The following is a 16,332-nucleotide window of genomic DNA, read 5'->3' on the forward strand; positions in this document are numbered from 1 at the left end:
CCTGATGAGTAAAATCCTAAATGTGTCAAATACAGAAAGATACCACACAGATTTACATAAATACATTTTAATAAAACATTAAATGTGCCATAACAGTCAAGTAAAGTTTCATAAAAATATGTACAAATACAAAACAGTGCCAAATATAAAATACTAATCTGTACATTCTTTCCAGTGCAGAAACAGGAATTCAGCTTTAACCTGGTTCAGGTTGTGTGAGTCTGCTGAACGTGTCAGACTAAAGCAGCACTATGTCTCCACCTCAAACCAGCAGCTGGATTCAAATGGGTTTGATGGTTCAGTGACTGAAGCCGTTTGGTCTTTCACAGAAGAAGAAGGCAGCAGGATATTGTCCGGGTCGGACTCGCTCACATGGAAACCGACGCCGCCTCATCACCTAAAGCTCTGTGACCTCCTCGTCTTTCCAAGTTGACGTCTTCATCTTCTACGTGTTCGACTCCTCTTCTTCATCCTGAGATAGTTGTTGGTCTTTGTGTAGGCCGAAGTGTGGTTTCACACAAAACCATGGCCCAACACAATTTTCTTCATTGTCTGACCTGTAAACAAAATTAAGAAAATTCAGAGCTGCTGAAATCTTAATCTCCTGGATTTTTATTCTTCATTAGTCATAAACACAAACTGCAGAAGATGTGAAACTATCAAACATCAGGACATTTTCTTTCTCTCTTAATCTTATTGAATCCATTGAACTTCTTTTTTCATATCATGCATTTCTTTGTCCTTTTGCTTTTGCTCCACAAACCTGAGACAAACATCTCCTCCAGGAAATGTCTGAAAAAAACAGATGAAATTATCTGAGACGTTCACAGACACATCTGCTTCATGTTTGCTGATATAGAAACTTTCATTTTACAGAATGAACGATACTAATAGATGTTACATTTTACATAAATACACATTTTTTAATTAAAGTTCTTTGTATTTGTGTTATTAATAATACAGTTCATGGTTAAACTGTAAAATATCAAGTCTCAGTTACATTTCTTTGCCGTAAGGGTTTGATAACGACATCTTAGGAATCACTCAAATCTTTTCATGAATTTATTGGCCGATATATCGGTATCAGATTTTCTTTCACTCTAATATCGATATGGTTTTTGAACGAACTCTCAGAAACTGATGCTTTAGGATGTGTCTGCTGATGCAGCTGAGATGAAGCTGTTAGAGCAACGTGACAAGAATAAAGTAGTTTACAGCATCTCCATGACAACAGGGTTATTCTTTAGAGCAGAATATTGTAACTCTCAGTACAGAATATACAGTAAACTTACTTTAAAGGTTTCCTCTCTGTAGCCTCTGATTGTGGATGGTCCGTTTTGGGTTTGTTCAAAAGAAATAATCATTAGAAGAAACAACACAATAAATGAACAGCAGAATTATTGTAAGTATTAATATTTACCCATTGTCTTCTTCTAAAGTAGCATAATCCTGCTCCAGCTCCTAATGCTACACACACAACGAGTACTCCGACCACAATTCCTGCAACTGAACCTGAAAAACCTGTAATTCAGAGAGTAGAACTGTAGCATCAACAAAGTGCAGTGATGTGTCTTCAGTGTAAAGTGTAGTGTGTGTGTGTGTGGCCTCCTCGTTCCTGTATGTTCTCCTGACAACATGTGGACATGATGCTCCTGATGAGCTGGAGGACGGAGCCCTGGGGGATCTGCTCCACCAGGAGGAACCCAGGGCTCACTGCACTAGCCTAAGGTCTGACAGTCGCTCTGAGGATTTCATCAATCAGTTCTCGTCTCATGGGATCTTACCTTCCTCTATCGTCACGTAGCTGTTGATGAAATGCGTCTCCTCTTCACTACTGAGTTCACAGGTGAACGTTCCCTGGTGATCTGAAGATAAGTGGTGCAGCGTGAGGCTGCCTGACGCTGACACATCCTCCACCTGCTGCCTCCACTGCTCTGAGACCCTGGGGGGGCCGTCGACCCCGGTCTGGTCCACAATGATCTGCCTGTGGTTGAACCTCCACACCAGGTGTGTCGGGGGTTTGGTGTTTGGAGCAGTGCAGTGGATTGTTGTTCCACTCGGTGACACATGGACGGGAGCTGAGAAGAAAAGGGATCAAATAATATCATCGTTGTCAGAATGTGGTTTCAGGCTCTGATGAGACTTTCTGAACATTTCCTATCATCAGAATGATTCATGTGGAGGAGGGTGTGGCCTTGGAGTGATGAACTGAACTAGAAGGTCACTCAGTGGAGCTGATATCTCCTCCAAGGACCAACAGTCAATTCCAGCTGCACCACATTTCACACACATCAGTCCTCTCAGGGAAAATGTCCAGAAAGGTCCAATGTTAAAGAAAGAAAACTAATGGATCTGTTCAATGTTCCATTTGTTTGTTTCTTTAAGCAACATTACACAACAACTACTGGACAGATTTCCATGAAACTTGGCAGGAAGGTGTGTTATGGGTCAGGCTCAGAGAAGAACTCATCACATGTTCGTGTGGATCCAGGATTTGTTGTTTTTTCACATTAACATTGTGAGAGAGGACGTTTTTCAACATTTTCATTGATTTCCCTGCGAATAACTGATGAAGATGAAGAAACAATCTGACAAATTTAGAGGACTGATATTTATGAGTGTGTGGAATTTGGTGCAGATCTTGGGCCTGGTGAATTTCCATGTGGTTTCATAAGGAGACTGTTGGGCCTTGTGGAGGTCTGAGCTCTACTGAGGGACCTGTGGCCCACGTTCCATCCTCACAACTAGTTTAGTGGAAATCTGTTCAGCAGACAAAGAAACAAACGAAGTAAAGATTGAGAATCAGCATTGATATAAAATGTCAGTTATCTGTAGGAGCAGATATAAATATGCAGCCGTACGGTGAAACAAGCAAAGGTTCAGTTCCATAGAGCAGATTAAACGTACTGGGTTGATACCACACCGCGCTCCTCCTGCCACTGCGAGTGCTGAGGCTGCAGATCAGAACAGTGTCTCTGTCTGACAGTGTCAGTGTGCTGCTGATCTCATAGAGCTGCTGCTCCGTCTCCTTCACTGAGGTTTGGATCTGAAGGGTCACGGTGGACGGAGGCCTGGTGGACCAGGTGAGCTGCGGCTCGGGGTAGATCCCCTCTGAGCGGCAGGTGAAGCTGTTCTCCACCTGCTCAATGTCCACGTGACGCACCGGAGCTGCAAGACAACATTTCTCTTTTAGAACTCATTGATCATCTTTGCCTCGTGCACTGTGGAGCTCTTCATTAATTTGACTTATTGTGCTTATTATTTAACATGTCACATATGAGCCAATATGTGGAGCTGCTGACATGAGCTGTGTCTCAATTCAGGGGCTGCATTTGAAGACCGAGCTCCAACGAGTGGATCCGTCCCCGTCCAACCTGTCCCAGGATTCATTGCACTTTAGTGACTCACCATGTTTCAAAGAGGTAATGGTGCCGGCAAGCAGCGAGACGTCCAATGCTTAAGTATCAGCTTCAACTCAACCCAACAGTACACATGTTAAACAAGGTAACAGCAAGAAGAGACAAATATCATTTCTAGTATTTGTGTTCTGTTTTCACTGAGTTTCTTTACCATCTGCTCTCAGGTTGATAACTGACTCCTTGTTGCCTCCAGTGATGGTGCTGGTGTAGCACTTGTATCTGCCCTGGTCCTGGAGCTGCAGCCCCGTCAGCCTGATCGAGGCGTTTCCTCTGGAGATCTGCTCTGTGAACAGCGATGTCCGGCCTCTGAAGCGCTCGCTCTGGTGATCAAACTGGTCTCTGGCTCTGTAGTAGGAGTGGACACGAGTGTTTCCTGGTTCCACCTTCATCCAGTGGATGACTGGGTCTGTACCAGGCCGGAAACTGCAGGGTAAGATGCAGCTCTCCGCTAAAACGCAGGAGACCTCAACATCTGTGAGACACCGGGTAAAAAAGAACCAGTTCAGGATCAACTGTGGTGAATAGAAGCTTCTTTAAAAGAGCAATTAGAGCATTTGCTCTCAGACGGATTGTGAATGTAAATATCCTGATGGAACTGTCTGTCTGTTTGGCTGTTGACAGTTAACATGCAGTAGTTTTATCTGAGCTGCTTTCACAAGAACAACCTCCTGCCACACGAGGCATTCGAATGTGTAACGTACATTTACTGTCAAACCAACAATATGGACAAAGTTGTGTGTTGATCACAGAAATGTTCATTTAGAAAATTGACTTTGAGATTCAGCAAAATCTGAACATTCTTTGTGATGAGAAGAATTTAGGATCTGGAAATTTAGATGTAAAGAAAGATTTATTTTTTTAGAATCCTGTGTGTGTGTGTGTGTGTGTGTGTGTGTTGCCTTATTGTGAAGGTTTGGTCACTGAACTTGTGTTTCCTGTCATCATAAGCAGTGTCCCTGTATGGGACCTTTATTGTGAAGGGTCACCAGCGGAAGTGGTGGTGGTTTTGATTGAGCTTTGACTTGATGTGGAACATAAACAACATGTCTCCTGGTTCAAGTCCACATTGTTCAGTTCTTATTTTACTGTGAAGTCTCAGTAAAGGAGAATCAAACCTCGGCTCCATGAACATCAGACAAGTGAGAAACCGCCGGTGACTCGGTGGAATAACGTGTTGTTGCTGATGGACTCACACTGGCCACTCTACGACACATGAGCAGAGGTCTTCAACAGGGGGTCAGCGACCCCTAGGGGGTCCGCGGAGGTACTGCAGGGGGGTCGCGACATTTTTGGTTGATTAGACAATTTTTTTTTTTTTTTATTTAATTTTTTTTTCCCCAACCAATTTTTATTTAAATGTCTTTAAATACACATTAACATAAATCCAACATGTAGTAGCGAATGGATAAATGGTGGCTCGTCTCACAGCACGAGACGAGCCTGGACCTGTCCCTCCACGCCTCTTGGACACAAACAGGAGGACCCGCCCCCCCCTCGCTGCTGTGCCAATCACGAGGCCGCATGTTACAACCGGTTCCCCGTGATTGGCCGAGATAGATATTCCTGGTTCTTAGTATTGAATGCACAATAACAGGGTAGCTATGTTTATACATGGCACTAGGCCCAGTTTAATATAAAACACAATTTTATACAATATATATAGTCGGGGTCCCTGCTCCATCTCTATCAGTTCGGGGTCCTTGGCCTGAAACACGTTGAAGACCCCTGCACTATGGTTTAAACAGAACCTGGGATTTCTGAGTAAGATCAGACTTCACGTACCTGCTGTGGTGAGAGTCCACATGTTGAGGATCAACACAACCAGAGACTTGAACCCAGACATCTTTCTTTCACTCTGTGAGAACTGAATGTGGATCAATGGAAGAAGAGACGAGTTAACAGCTGGTTTGACTCATGACACCGAGTCAGAGCAGCGGAGGTTCAGACTCTGCAGCTACGATCTCTGCAGAGTTCAGACTGAAGACTCAGACTCTGAGTCCCATTGTGAACATTGTGTGATGGAAACTGAAAGTGTGACTGTTTGTAAAGTGTTACTCTCCTTCCCCTTCTCCAAACTTCCTTCAGAGCTTTCTAAACTACCTTCCTCCAGTGTATTTGGGGTCGGTTCTCCAGGACCACAGACTGTCTGTTATCATGCTGACAGTTTCCTCTTCTCCGCTCAAACACATAGAAACACACAGTGAACCAGTGTTGTGCAAGTTCACACCTCATGAACTAGTGCAAAGTTCAGTTCATACAAGTGAACATGAATAGTTCACCATTTAAATTCTGAACTAGTTCATAGTTCAGTTCATAGTTTTAAGGTGGAAAGTGAGAATGAAAGACTTGACTTGTTTTTTAAAGAAACCTTTATCCATCACTACCCCTTGCCTTAAACTGTACTTCATATGTATCAATTCCTAAAAGAAATGTTTTTTTTAATTATTGCTAATTTTGCCTGTTTATTTATTCATACACTGCACGAGTTTGTCTACCTGTTGCTGGGAACTCATACCCCTGAAGGCTGCAGACAATGTGGTTTGGGTCATTGGGGCTGTTGGCAGGGGTCTTGGTCTTTTTTTGACTTTCAATAACTTGGAGATAACTTCTTAGGCTAGCTGGATGCTTCAGCTCCACATGCCGGTTTAACTTAGATGCGGATGAGGCTGACGTCCGGACTTGCTTTTTCAGCGCAGGACACAATTTGCACAGAAAGGTGAGATTGTTACTGTCGGAATCTTTATCAGACAGTTTGTAAAAATCCAATAATAAAGCAAATAATAATAATAAGGTGCATCGGATGTAGTCGCTGAGTCTGCGTCTCTGCTTTCACTTGCCATTTGTATATGAGACCGAGAGCTGTTGTCTTGGATCACGTTGCTTGTTTGGACTACATGTGTGCGCGATGAATCATGGGTAACGTAGTGCGAACTCGAGTTACGCTCAGTTCCCACAGGACGCGGAAACGTTGGCGCTTCCGCGTCCTGTGGGAACTGAGCGTAACTCGAGTTAGTTGGTTTCGGTAACGTCGCGGACATTGTCCGGACACTGAGCAGCGACATGGTGATTTACACAGCGTCTCTCCTCAGGAGAAGGAAAACACTCCGTCACGTTTTAGCGAGACCTCAGATAATATGAACGTGTTCACAGTTCATATTCATGATTTGTCATTAAGTTGCGTTCAGTTCATCGTTCTCATAAAAATGAACGTGTTCTTTTGAACTCGTTCATGCACAACACACAGTGAACACATGTGGAGATAAAACCTGTCGTTAAGAAAACAAGAGTTTACTCACCGACCCACCGGGTCTCCGCTCCTCCGTGTCTGCTCCTGAAGAACAGACCTGAAACCTGGTGAACTCCTAATAACCGAAGCTGAAGTCACGAAGACAAACGAACAGTGGATGAGAGAAGTGAGTGAACACGGTGTAAATAAAGAGGAGCTTCACCTCGAGTTCAACACATCAGGAACTGTTTCAGAGATCAGGCTGATGAGAACCTGAGGAACACACTTCAGCTTTCCTGGAGCACCTGATGCATTTAGACACGCCCACTCACACGGAGTCTGTGTGAGTCTGTGTCTGTGGTTACACCCTCTTTTACACCTGCCGCGCGGAATTCCCCCTGTGCCTCCTCTCGGTCCCCGGCTCCTCCTCTCTCCCCTGTGCCTCCTCTCTGTCCCCCGGCTCCTCCTCTCTGTCCCCGGCTCCTCCTCTCTGTCCCCGGCTCCTCCTCTCTGTCCCCGGCTCCTCCTCTCTGTCCCCCTGTGCCTCTCTGTCCCCTGCCTCCTCCTCTCTGTCCCCGGCTCCTCCTCTCTGTCCCCTGTGCCTCCTCCTCCTCTCCTGTTATGACTGTTGTGCTGTTCACACCTCTTCCCTCACTGAGACACACACAGACCCCGGGCTCCGCGAAATGTGGCGTTATCAAAAGTTCGGAAAGTTAACGTTGAAAACCGAGTCTTCCGAGCAGAGTGGACAGACGAGTGTGTGTTTGTTCTTCCCGCAGTGAGCTCAACAACACCGCTGCGTCTCATTGGCTCTGAGTCTGGTGCGGTTGTCAAAAGCGGCGATTTAAAAGTCCATCATGAAACCAGACACAGACACTTTGAAGACTCGGACCCGCAGCAGTCCGAGGTAAGGACCCGCAGAATGAATGAGCCCAAAGCCCAGTGTGAGCGATCCACGCACAACAGCGGACAGACGAGTGTTCGCTGAGAATACAGTGGGTTTTGGGACAACATTAAAAGCCCTTTACAGATGTGAGCATCGTTAAAGAGTGTCGTGCTGTGTCCGAGACACTTCTGGATGGAAAAGAAAGACGTGACCTGACAGAAAGAATTCAACAAATCCCCCGCCCCACTCTGTGTGATTTGGTAGCAGCTGTCCAGTCTCTCCAGCGGAAGTTGGAGATTTTCAAAGTGGATCTCCAAGAGAACTTTACACATTTTCCCGCAATGAAGCAAATTCAGGGTGAGAGAGATATTTCTTCTCATGTTCATACAAAAACTGATTGGAATCTTCAGTGGTCGTTTTGATGACTTCAGCCTGGGAGAACAGGTCCTTCTCATTCAGAATCCTTTTCTGGTCAAAATGTGACCTCGTTTTCACAGGAGGCTAAAATGACCTTCAAGTGGGTAGATATGGCCTCTCTACAGATGGAGCTTGTTGATCTGCAAGAGCAGTGTGGAGTTAGTGATGCTGCCAGCTCCTGGCTACAGACTGTACCTGAGAGAGTTTCCCTGGTCTCACTACAGTGGCAGAACACCCTTGACGATGTCTGGCTCCACATACAGATGCGAATCATCATTCTCAACACTTAACATTATTAAGACCAAATACCGTTCAAGAACGACGAATGAACATTTACACACCTGTTTGAGAACGGCCCTGAGCCCAATCCTCAGCTCAGTTCAACCTAAAGCACTTTACATGTTTGTCTTTGAGGAAGTTACATCTTTATGGTTAAAAGGAATGTAGACGATATGCAAATTCCAAGACAGAATGTTTATTGCACTGTGTTTCATGTTTGTCCAGCATAGGCATTGTGTTTTGGCCAGTTTGTGTTTGATTTTGTGTTGTTACAAAAGCAGCCATGAGCAATCAAAATGTTAATTAAACTGATTTAGTCAGAGCCCATATTTGTACGTCTCTAATTATCCGGACCCCAGAAGGGGAGGAGGGTTGATGTCTGGACCTCTTTGCAATTTTAGTTAAAGACCCCTGAGGAACAACAGAAGATCTCAGGAAGTGTTGGAACCATCAGTGACCACACGGTGGAGCCAGAGGAGAAGACATTTAAAGATTCATTTAGAGATTTCAGTGGATAAATGGAAGCTTGGAACTGCAGGTGGCGCTAGAGGACAAGATAGAAGTTCACCAAAGTCATGAGCGGTCCTCCTCTGTTCTGTATTTAAGCTTTTCATCCCCTTATGAGTAAAATCCTAAATGTGTCAAATACAGAAAGATACCACACAGATTTAGATCAATACATTTTAATAAATATAAAACAGCACCAGATATAAAATACTAATGTGTACATTCTTTCCAGTGCAGAAACAGGAATTCAGCTTTAACCTGGTTCAGGTTGTGTGAGTCTGCTGAACGTGTCAGACTAAAGCAGCACTATGTCTCCACCTCAAACCAGCAGCTGGATTCAAATGGGTTTGATGGTTCAGTGACTGAAGCCGTTTGGTCTTTCACAGAAGAAGAAGGCAGCAGGATATTGTCCGGGTCGGACTCGTTCACATGGAAACCGACGTCGGCCTCATCACCTAAAGCTCTGTGACCTCCACGTCTTCATCTTCTACGTGTTCGACTCCTCTTCTTCATCCTGAGATAGTTGTTGGTCTTTGTGTAGGCCGAAGTGTGGTTTCACACAAAACCATGGCCCAACACAATTTTCTTCATTGTCTGACCTGTAAACAAAATTAAGAAAATTCAGAGCTGCTGAAATCTTAATCTCCTGGATTTTTATTCTTCATTAGTCATAAACACAAACTGCAGAAGATGTGAAACTATCAAACATCAGGACATTTTCTTTCTCTCTTAATCTTATTGAATCCATTGAACTTCTTTTTTCATATCATGCATTTCTTTGTCCTTTTGCTTTTGCTCCACAAACCTGAGACAAACATCTCCTCCAGGAAATGTCTGAAAAACAGATGAAATTATCTGAGACGTTCACAGACACATCTGCTTCATGTTTGCTGATATAGAAACTTTCATTTTACAGAATGAACGATACTAATAGATGTTACATTTTACATAAATACACATTTTTTAATTAAAGTTCTTTGTATTTGTGTTATTAATAATACAGTTCATGGTTAAACTGTAAAATATCAAGTCTCAGTTACATTTCTTTGCCGTAAGGGTTTGATAACGACATCTTAGGAATCACTCAAATCTTTTTCATGAATTTATTGGCCGATATATCGTTATCAGATTTTCTTTCACTCTAATATCGATATGGTTTTGAACGAACTCTCAGAAACTGATGCTTTAGGATGTGTCTGCTGATGCAGCTGAGATGAAGCTGTTAGAGCAACGTGACAAGAATAAAGCAGTTTACAGCATCTCCATGACAACAGGGTTATTCTTTAGAGCAGAATATTGTAACTCTCAGTACAGAATATACAGTAAACTTACTTTAAAGGTTTCCTCTCTGTAGCCTCTGATTGTGGATGGTCCGTTTTGGGTTTGTTCAAAAGAAATAATCATTAGAAGAAACAACACATAATAAATGAACAGCAGAATTATTGTAAATATTAATATTTACCCTTTGTCTTATAAAGTAGTATAATCCTGCTCCAGCTCCTAATGCTACACACACAACGAGTACTCCGACCACAATTACTGCAACTGAACCTGAAAAACCTGTAATTCAGAGAGTAGAACTGTAGCATCAACAAAGTGCAGTGATGTGTCTTCAGTGTAAAGTGTAGTGTGTGTGTGTGTGGCCTCCTCGTTCCTGTATGTTCTCCTGACAACATGTGGACATGATGCTCCTGATGAGCTGGAGGACGGAGCCCTGGGGGATCTGCTCCACCAGGAGGAACCCAGGGCTCACTGCACTAGCCTAAGGTCTGACAGTCGCTCTGAGGATTTCATCAATCAGTTCTCGTCTCATGGGATCTTACCTTTCTCTATCGTCACGTAGTGGTTGATGAAATGCGTCTCCTCTTCACTACTGAGTTCACAGGTGAACGTTCCCTGGTGATCTGAAGATAAGAGGTGCAGCGTGAGGCTGCCTGACGCTGACACATCCTCCACCTGCTGCCTCCACTGCTCTGAGACCCTGGGGGGGCCGTCGACCCCGGTCTGGTCCACAATGATCTGACTGTGGTTGAACTTCCACACCAGGTGTGTCGGGGGTTTGGTGTTTGGAGCAGTGCAGTGGATTGTTGTTGTTCCACTCGGTGACACATGGACGGGAGCTGAGAAGAAAAGGGATCAAATAATATCATCGTTGTCAGAATGTGGTTTCAGGCTCTGATGAGACTTTCTGAACATTTCCTATCATCAGAATGATTCATGTGGAGGAGGGTGTGGCCTTGGAGTGATGAACTGAACTAGAAGGTCACTCAGTGGAGCTGATATCTCCTCCAAGGACCAACAGTCAATTCCAGCTGCACCACATTTCACACACATCAGTCCTCTCAGGGAAAATGTCCAGAAAGGTCCAATGTTAAAGAAAGAAAACTAATGGATCTGTTCAATGTTCCATTTGTTTGTTTCTTTAAGCAACATTACACAACAACTACTGGACAGATTTCCATGAAACTTGGCAGGAAGGTGTGTTATGGGTCAGGCTCAGAGAAGAACTCATCACATGTTTGTGTGGATCCAGGATTTGTTGTTTTTTCACATTAACATTGTGAGAGAGGACGTTTTTCAACATTTTCATTCATTTCCCTGCGAATAACTGATGAAGATGAAGAAACAATCTGACAAATTTAGAGGACTGATATTTATGAGTGTGTGGAATTTGGTGCAGATCTTGGGCCTGGTGAATTTCAAAGTGGTTTCATAAGGAGACTGTTGGGCCTTGTGGAGGTCTGAGCTCTACTGAGGGACCTGTGGCCCACGTTCCATCCTCACAACTAGTTTAGTGGAAATCTGTTCAGCAGACAAAGAAACAAACAAAGTAAAGATTGAGAATCAGCATTGATATAAAATGTCAGTTATCTGTAGGAGCAGATATAAATATGCAGCAGTACGGTGAAACAAGCAAAGGTTCAGTTCCATAGAGCAGATGAAACGTACTGGGTTGATACCACACCGCGCTCCTCCTGCCACTGCGAGTGCTGAGGCTGCAGATCAGAACAGTGTCTCTGTCTGACAGTGTCAGTGTGCTGCTGATCTCATAGAGCTGCTGCTCCGTCTCCTTCACTGAGGTTTGGATCTGAAGGGTCACGGTGGACGGAGGCCTGGTGGACCAGGTGAGCTGCGGCTCGGGGTAGATCCCCTCTGAGCGGCAGGTGAAGCTGTTCTCCACCTGCTCAATGTCCACGTGACGCACCGGAGCTGCAAGACAACATTTCTCTTTTAGAACTCATTGATCATCTTTGCCTCGTGCACTGTGGAGCTCTTCATTAATTTGACTTATTGTGCTTATTATTTAACATGTCACATATGAGCCAATATGTGGTGCTGCTGACATGAGCTGTGTCTCAATTCAGGGGCTGCATTTGAAGACCGAGCTCCAACGAGTGGATCCGTCCCCGTCCAACCTGTCCCAGGATTCATTGCACTTTAGTGACTCACCATGTTTCAAAGAGGTAATGGTGCCGGCAAGCAACGAGACGTCCAATGCTTAAGTATCAGCTTCAACTCAACCCAACAGTACACATGTTAAACAAGGAAACAGCAAGAAGAGACAAATATCACCTGATGCATTTAGACACGCCCACTCACACGGAGTCTGTGTGAGTCTGTGTCTGTGGTGGTTACACCCTCTTTTACACCGGCCGCGCGGAATTCCCCCTGTGCCTCCTCTCTGTCCCCCTGTGCCTCCTCTCTCTCCCCTGTGCCTCCTCTCTGTCCCCGGCTCCTCCTCTCTGTCCCCCTGTGCCTCCTCTCTGTCCCCGGCTCCTCCTCTCTGTCCCCGGCTCCTCCTCTCTGTCCCCTGTGCCTCCTCCTCCTCTCCTGTTATGACTGTTGTGCTGTTCACACCTCTTCCCTCACTGAGACACACACAGACCCCGGGCTCCGCGAAATGTGGCGTTATCAAAAGTTCGGAAAGTTAACGTTGAAAACCGAGTCTTCCGAGCAGAGTGGACAGACGAGTGTGTGTTTGTTCTTCCCGCAGTGAGCTCAACAACACCGGCGCCTCATTGGCTCTGAGTTCAGTGCGGTTGTCAAAAGCGGCGATTTAAAAGTCCATCATGAAACCAGACACAGACACTTTGAAGACTCGACCCGCAGCAGTCCGAGGTAAGGACCCGCAGAATGAATGAGCCCAAAGCCCAGTGTGAGCGATCCACACACAACAGCGGACAGACGAGTGTTCGCTGAGAATACAGTGGGTTTTGGGACAACATTAAAAGCCCTTTACAGATGTGAGCATCGTTAAAGAGTGTCGTGCTGTCCGAGACACTTCTGGATGGAAAAGAAGGAACTGACAGAAAGAATTCAACAAATCCACCCGTCTGTTCTGCTTTTTTTCAGAAGAGGATGCAGAGGTTATGAATACTGTGATGAAACTTATCAACTTGCTCAGGGCATCGTCATCACATAAACATCGCCTCCTTCGAGGACTCTGGACGGAAGTTGATGCAAATTCAAATGACCTCCTGCTGCACTGCAATGTTAGATGGTTGAGCAAAGGCAGAGTTCTAGCACGCGTTTGGGCCGTTAGAAATGAAATAAAAACGTTCCTGGAACAACAGAAGAATCATAAGGCCAGACAGTTTGCTCAGTTTTTGGAAGATGAGAGAAAAAATGATTTTATGACCTTCTTAGTTGACATAACCTCACACCTAAATGACCTCAACCTAAAACTGCAGGGCAGGAACAACTCTGTGTGATTTGGTAGCAGCTGTCCAGTCTCTCCAGCGGAAGTTGGAGATTTTCAAAGTGGATCTCCAAGAGAACTTTACACATTTTCCCGCAATGAAGCAAATTCAGGGTGAGAGAGATATTTCTTCTCATGTTCATACAAAAACTGATTGGAATCTTCAGTGATCGTTTTGATGACTTCAGCCTGGGAGAACAGGTCCTTCTCATTCAGAATCCTTTTCTGGTCAAAATGTGACCTCGTTTTCACAGGAGGCTAAAATGACCTTCAAGTGGGTAGATATGGCCTCTCTACAGATGGAGCTTGTTGATCTGCAAGAGCAGTGTGGAGTTAGTGATGCTGCCAGCTCCTGGCTACAGACTGTACCTGAGAGAGTTTCCCCTGGTCTCACTACAGTGGCAGAACACCCCTTGACGATGTCTGGCTCCACATACAGATGCGAATCATCATTCTCAACACTTAACATTATTAAGACCAAATACCGTTCAAGAACGACTAATGAACATTTACACACCTGTTTGAGAACGGCCCTGAGCCCAATCCTCAGCTCAGTTCAACCTAAAGCACTTTACATGTTTGTCTTTGAGGAAGTTACATCTTTATGGTTAAAAGGAATGTAGACGATATGCAAATTCCAAGACAGAATGTTTATTGCACTGTGTTTCATGTTTGTCCAGCATAGGCATTGTGTTTTGGCCAGTTTGTGTTTGATTTTGTGTTGTTACAAAAGCAGCCATGAGCAATAAAAATGTTAATTAAACTGATTTAGTCAGAGCCCATATTTGTACGTCTCTAATTATCCGGACCCCAGAAGGGGAGGAGGGTTGATGTCTGGACCTCTTTGCAATTTTAGTTAAAGACCCCTGAGGAACAACAGAAGATCTCAGGAAGTGTTGGAACCATCAGTGACCACACGGTGGAGCCAGAGGAGAAGACATTTGTAGATTCATTTAGAGATTTCAGTGGATAAATGGAAGCTTGGAACTGCAGGTGGCGCTAGAGGACAAGATAGAAGTTCACCAAAGTCATGAGCAGTCCTCCTCTGTTCTGTATTTAAGCTTTAATCCTAAATGTGTCAAATACAGAAAGATACCACACAGATTTACATAAATACATTTTAATAAAACATTAAATGTGCCATAACAGTCGAAGTAAAGTTTCATAAAAATATGTACAAATACAAAACAGTGCCAAATATAAAATACAAATATGTACATTCTTTCCAGTGCAGAAACACAAATTCAGCTTTAATCTCTGGAATCTCCTCGTCTTTCCAAGTTGACGTCTTCATCTTCTATGTGTTTGGCTCCTCTTCTTCATCCTGACGTATTTGTATTTTTCTTTCAGTTTTGCGTCTGTCGCATCTTAGAAACCTCATCAACACTGCAGGGCGCTGTAATTCAGTAAAGGTTACATCCCAAACCCGTCTTCCAGAAGAGTCTTTAGTCCTTGGTTTCCCAGCAGACGCCAGTTGTCTCTGCTTCCATCCAGCTCAAGTCTTTTTTAACTCAGGCAGCATTTCTTTATTTTCATGTTTCGTGTTCTTATACTTTTCTTCGATGTGGGACCTGTAAATAAAATTAAGAAAATTCAGAGCTGCTGAAATCTTAATCTCCTGTATTTTAATTCTTCATCAGTCATAAACACAAACTGCAGAAGATGTGAAACTATCAAACATCAGGACATTTTCTTTCTCTCTTAATCTTATTGAATCCATTGAACTTCTTTTTTCATATCATGCATTTCTTTGTCCTTTTGCTTTTGCTCCACAAACCTGAGACAAACATCTCCTCCAGGAAATGACAGAAATAACAGATGAAATTATCTGAGACGTTCACAGACACATCTGCTTCATGTTTGCTGATATAGAAACTTTCATTTTACAGAATGAACGATACTAATAGATGTTACATTTTACATAAATACACATTTTTTAATTAAAGTTCTTTGTATTTGTGTTATTAATAATACAGTTCATGGTTAAACTGTAAAATATCAAGTCTCAGTTACATTTCTTTGCCGTAAGGTTTGATAACGACATCTTAGGAATCATTGTCAAATCTTTTTCATAAATTTATTGGCCGATATATCAGTATCAGATTTTCTTTCACTCTAATATCGATATGGTTTTTGAACGAACTCTCAGAAACTGATGCTTTAGGATGTGTCTGCTGATGCAGCTGAGATGAAGCTGTTAGAGCAACGTGACAAGAATAAAGTAGTTTACAGCATCTCCATGACAACAGGGTTATTCTTTAGAGCAGAATATTGTAACTCTCAGTACAGAATATACAGTAAACTTACTGTGAAGGTTTCATCTGTAGCATCTGATTGTGGATGGTCCGTTTTGGGTTTGTTCAAAGAAATAATCATTAGAAGAAACAACACATAATAAATGAACAGCAGAATTATTGTAAATATTAATATTTACCCTTTGTCTTCTAAAGTAGTATAATCCTGCTCCAGCTCCTAATACACACACGAGTACTCCGACCACAATTACTGCAACTGAACCTGAAAAACCTGTAATTCAGAGAGTAGAACTGTAGCATCAACAAAGTGCAGTGATGTGTCTTCAGTGTAAAGTGTAGTGTGTGTGTGTGTGGCCTCCTCGTTCCTGTATGTTCTCCTGACAACATGTGGACATGATGCTCCTGATGAGCTGGAGGACGGAGCCCTGGGGGATCTGCTCCACCAGGAGGAACCCAGGGCTCACTGCACTAGCCTAAGGTCTGACAGTCGCTCTGAGGATTTCATCAATCAGTTCTCGTCTCATGGGATCTTACCTTCCTCTATCGTCACGTAGCTGTTGATGAAATGCGTCTCCTCTTCACTACTGAGTTCACAGGTGAACGTTCCCTGGTGATCTGAAGATAAGTGGTGCAGCGTGAGGCTG

General features: G+C 43.8%; 1 protein-coding gene across 1 annotated transcript in view; it reads right to left on the reverse strand.

Moving 5' to 3' along the window:
- LOC118116636 overlaps nt 1–6,998 on the reverse strand; it is a 14,599-nt gene extending 7,601 nt beyond the window's left edge. The window contains exons 1-7 of the mRNA XM_047341677.1: nt 6,716–6,998; nt 5,202–5,283; nt 3,571–3,891; nt 2,908–3,168; nt 1,785–2,078; nt 1,421–1,521; nt 1,297–1,317 (exon numbers count right to left, since the gene is read on the reverse strand). Coding sequence (XP_047197633.1) covers nt 1,297–1,317; nt 1,421–1,521; nt 1,785–2,078; nt 2,908–3,168; nt 3,571–3,891; nt 5,202–5,262 — 1,059 coding nt within the window. The 5' untranslated portion in view covers nt 5,263–5,283; nt 6,716–6,998. The remainder of the gene's footprint in view (nt 1–1,296; nt 1,318–1,420; nt 1,522–1,784; nt 2,079–2,907; nt 3,169–3,570; nt 3,892–5,201; nt 5,284–6,715) is intronic.
- Nucleotides 6,999–16,332: the final 9,334 nt, after the last annotated feature.

Source organism: Hippoglossus stenolepis, chromosome 10, assembly GCF_022539355.2.
Source record: "Hippoglossus stenolepis isolate QCI-W04-F060 chromosome 10, HSTE1.2, whole genome shotgun sequence".
Classification (NCBI taxonomy): domain Eukaryota; kingdom Metazoa; phylum Chordata; class Actinopteri; order Pleuronectiformes; family Pleuronectidae; genus Hippoglossus; species Hippoglossus stenolepis.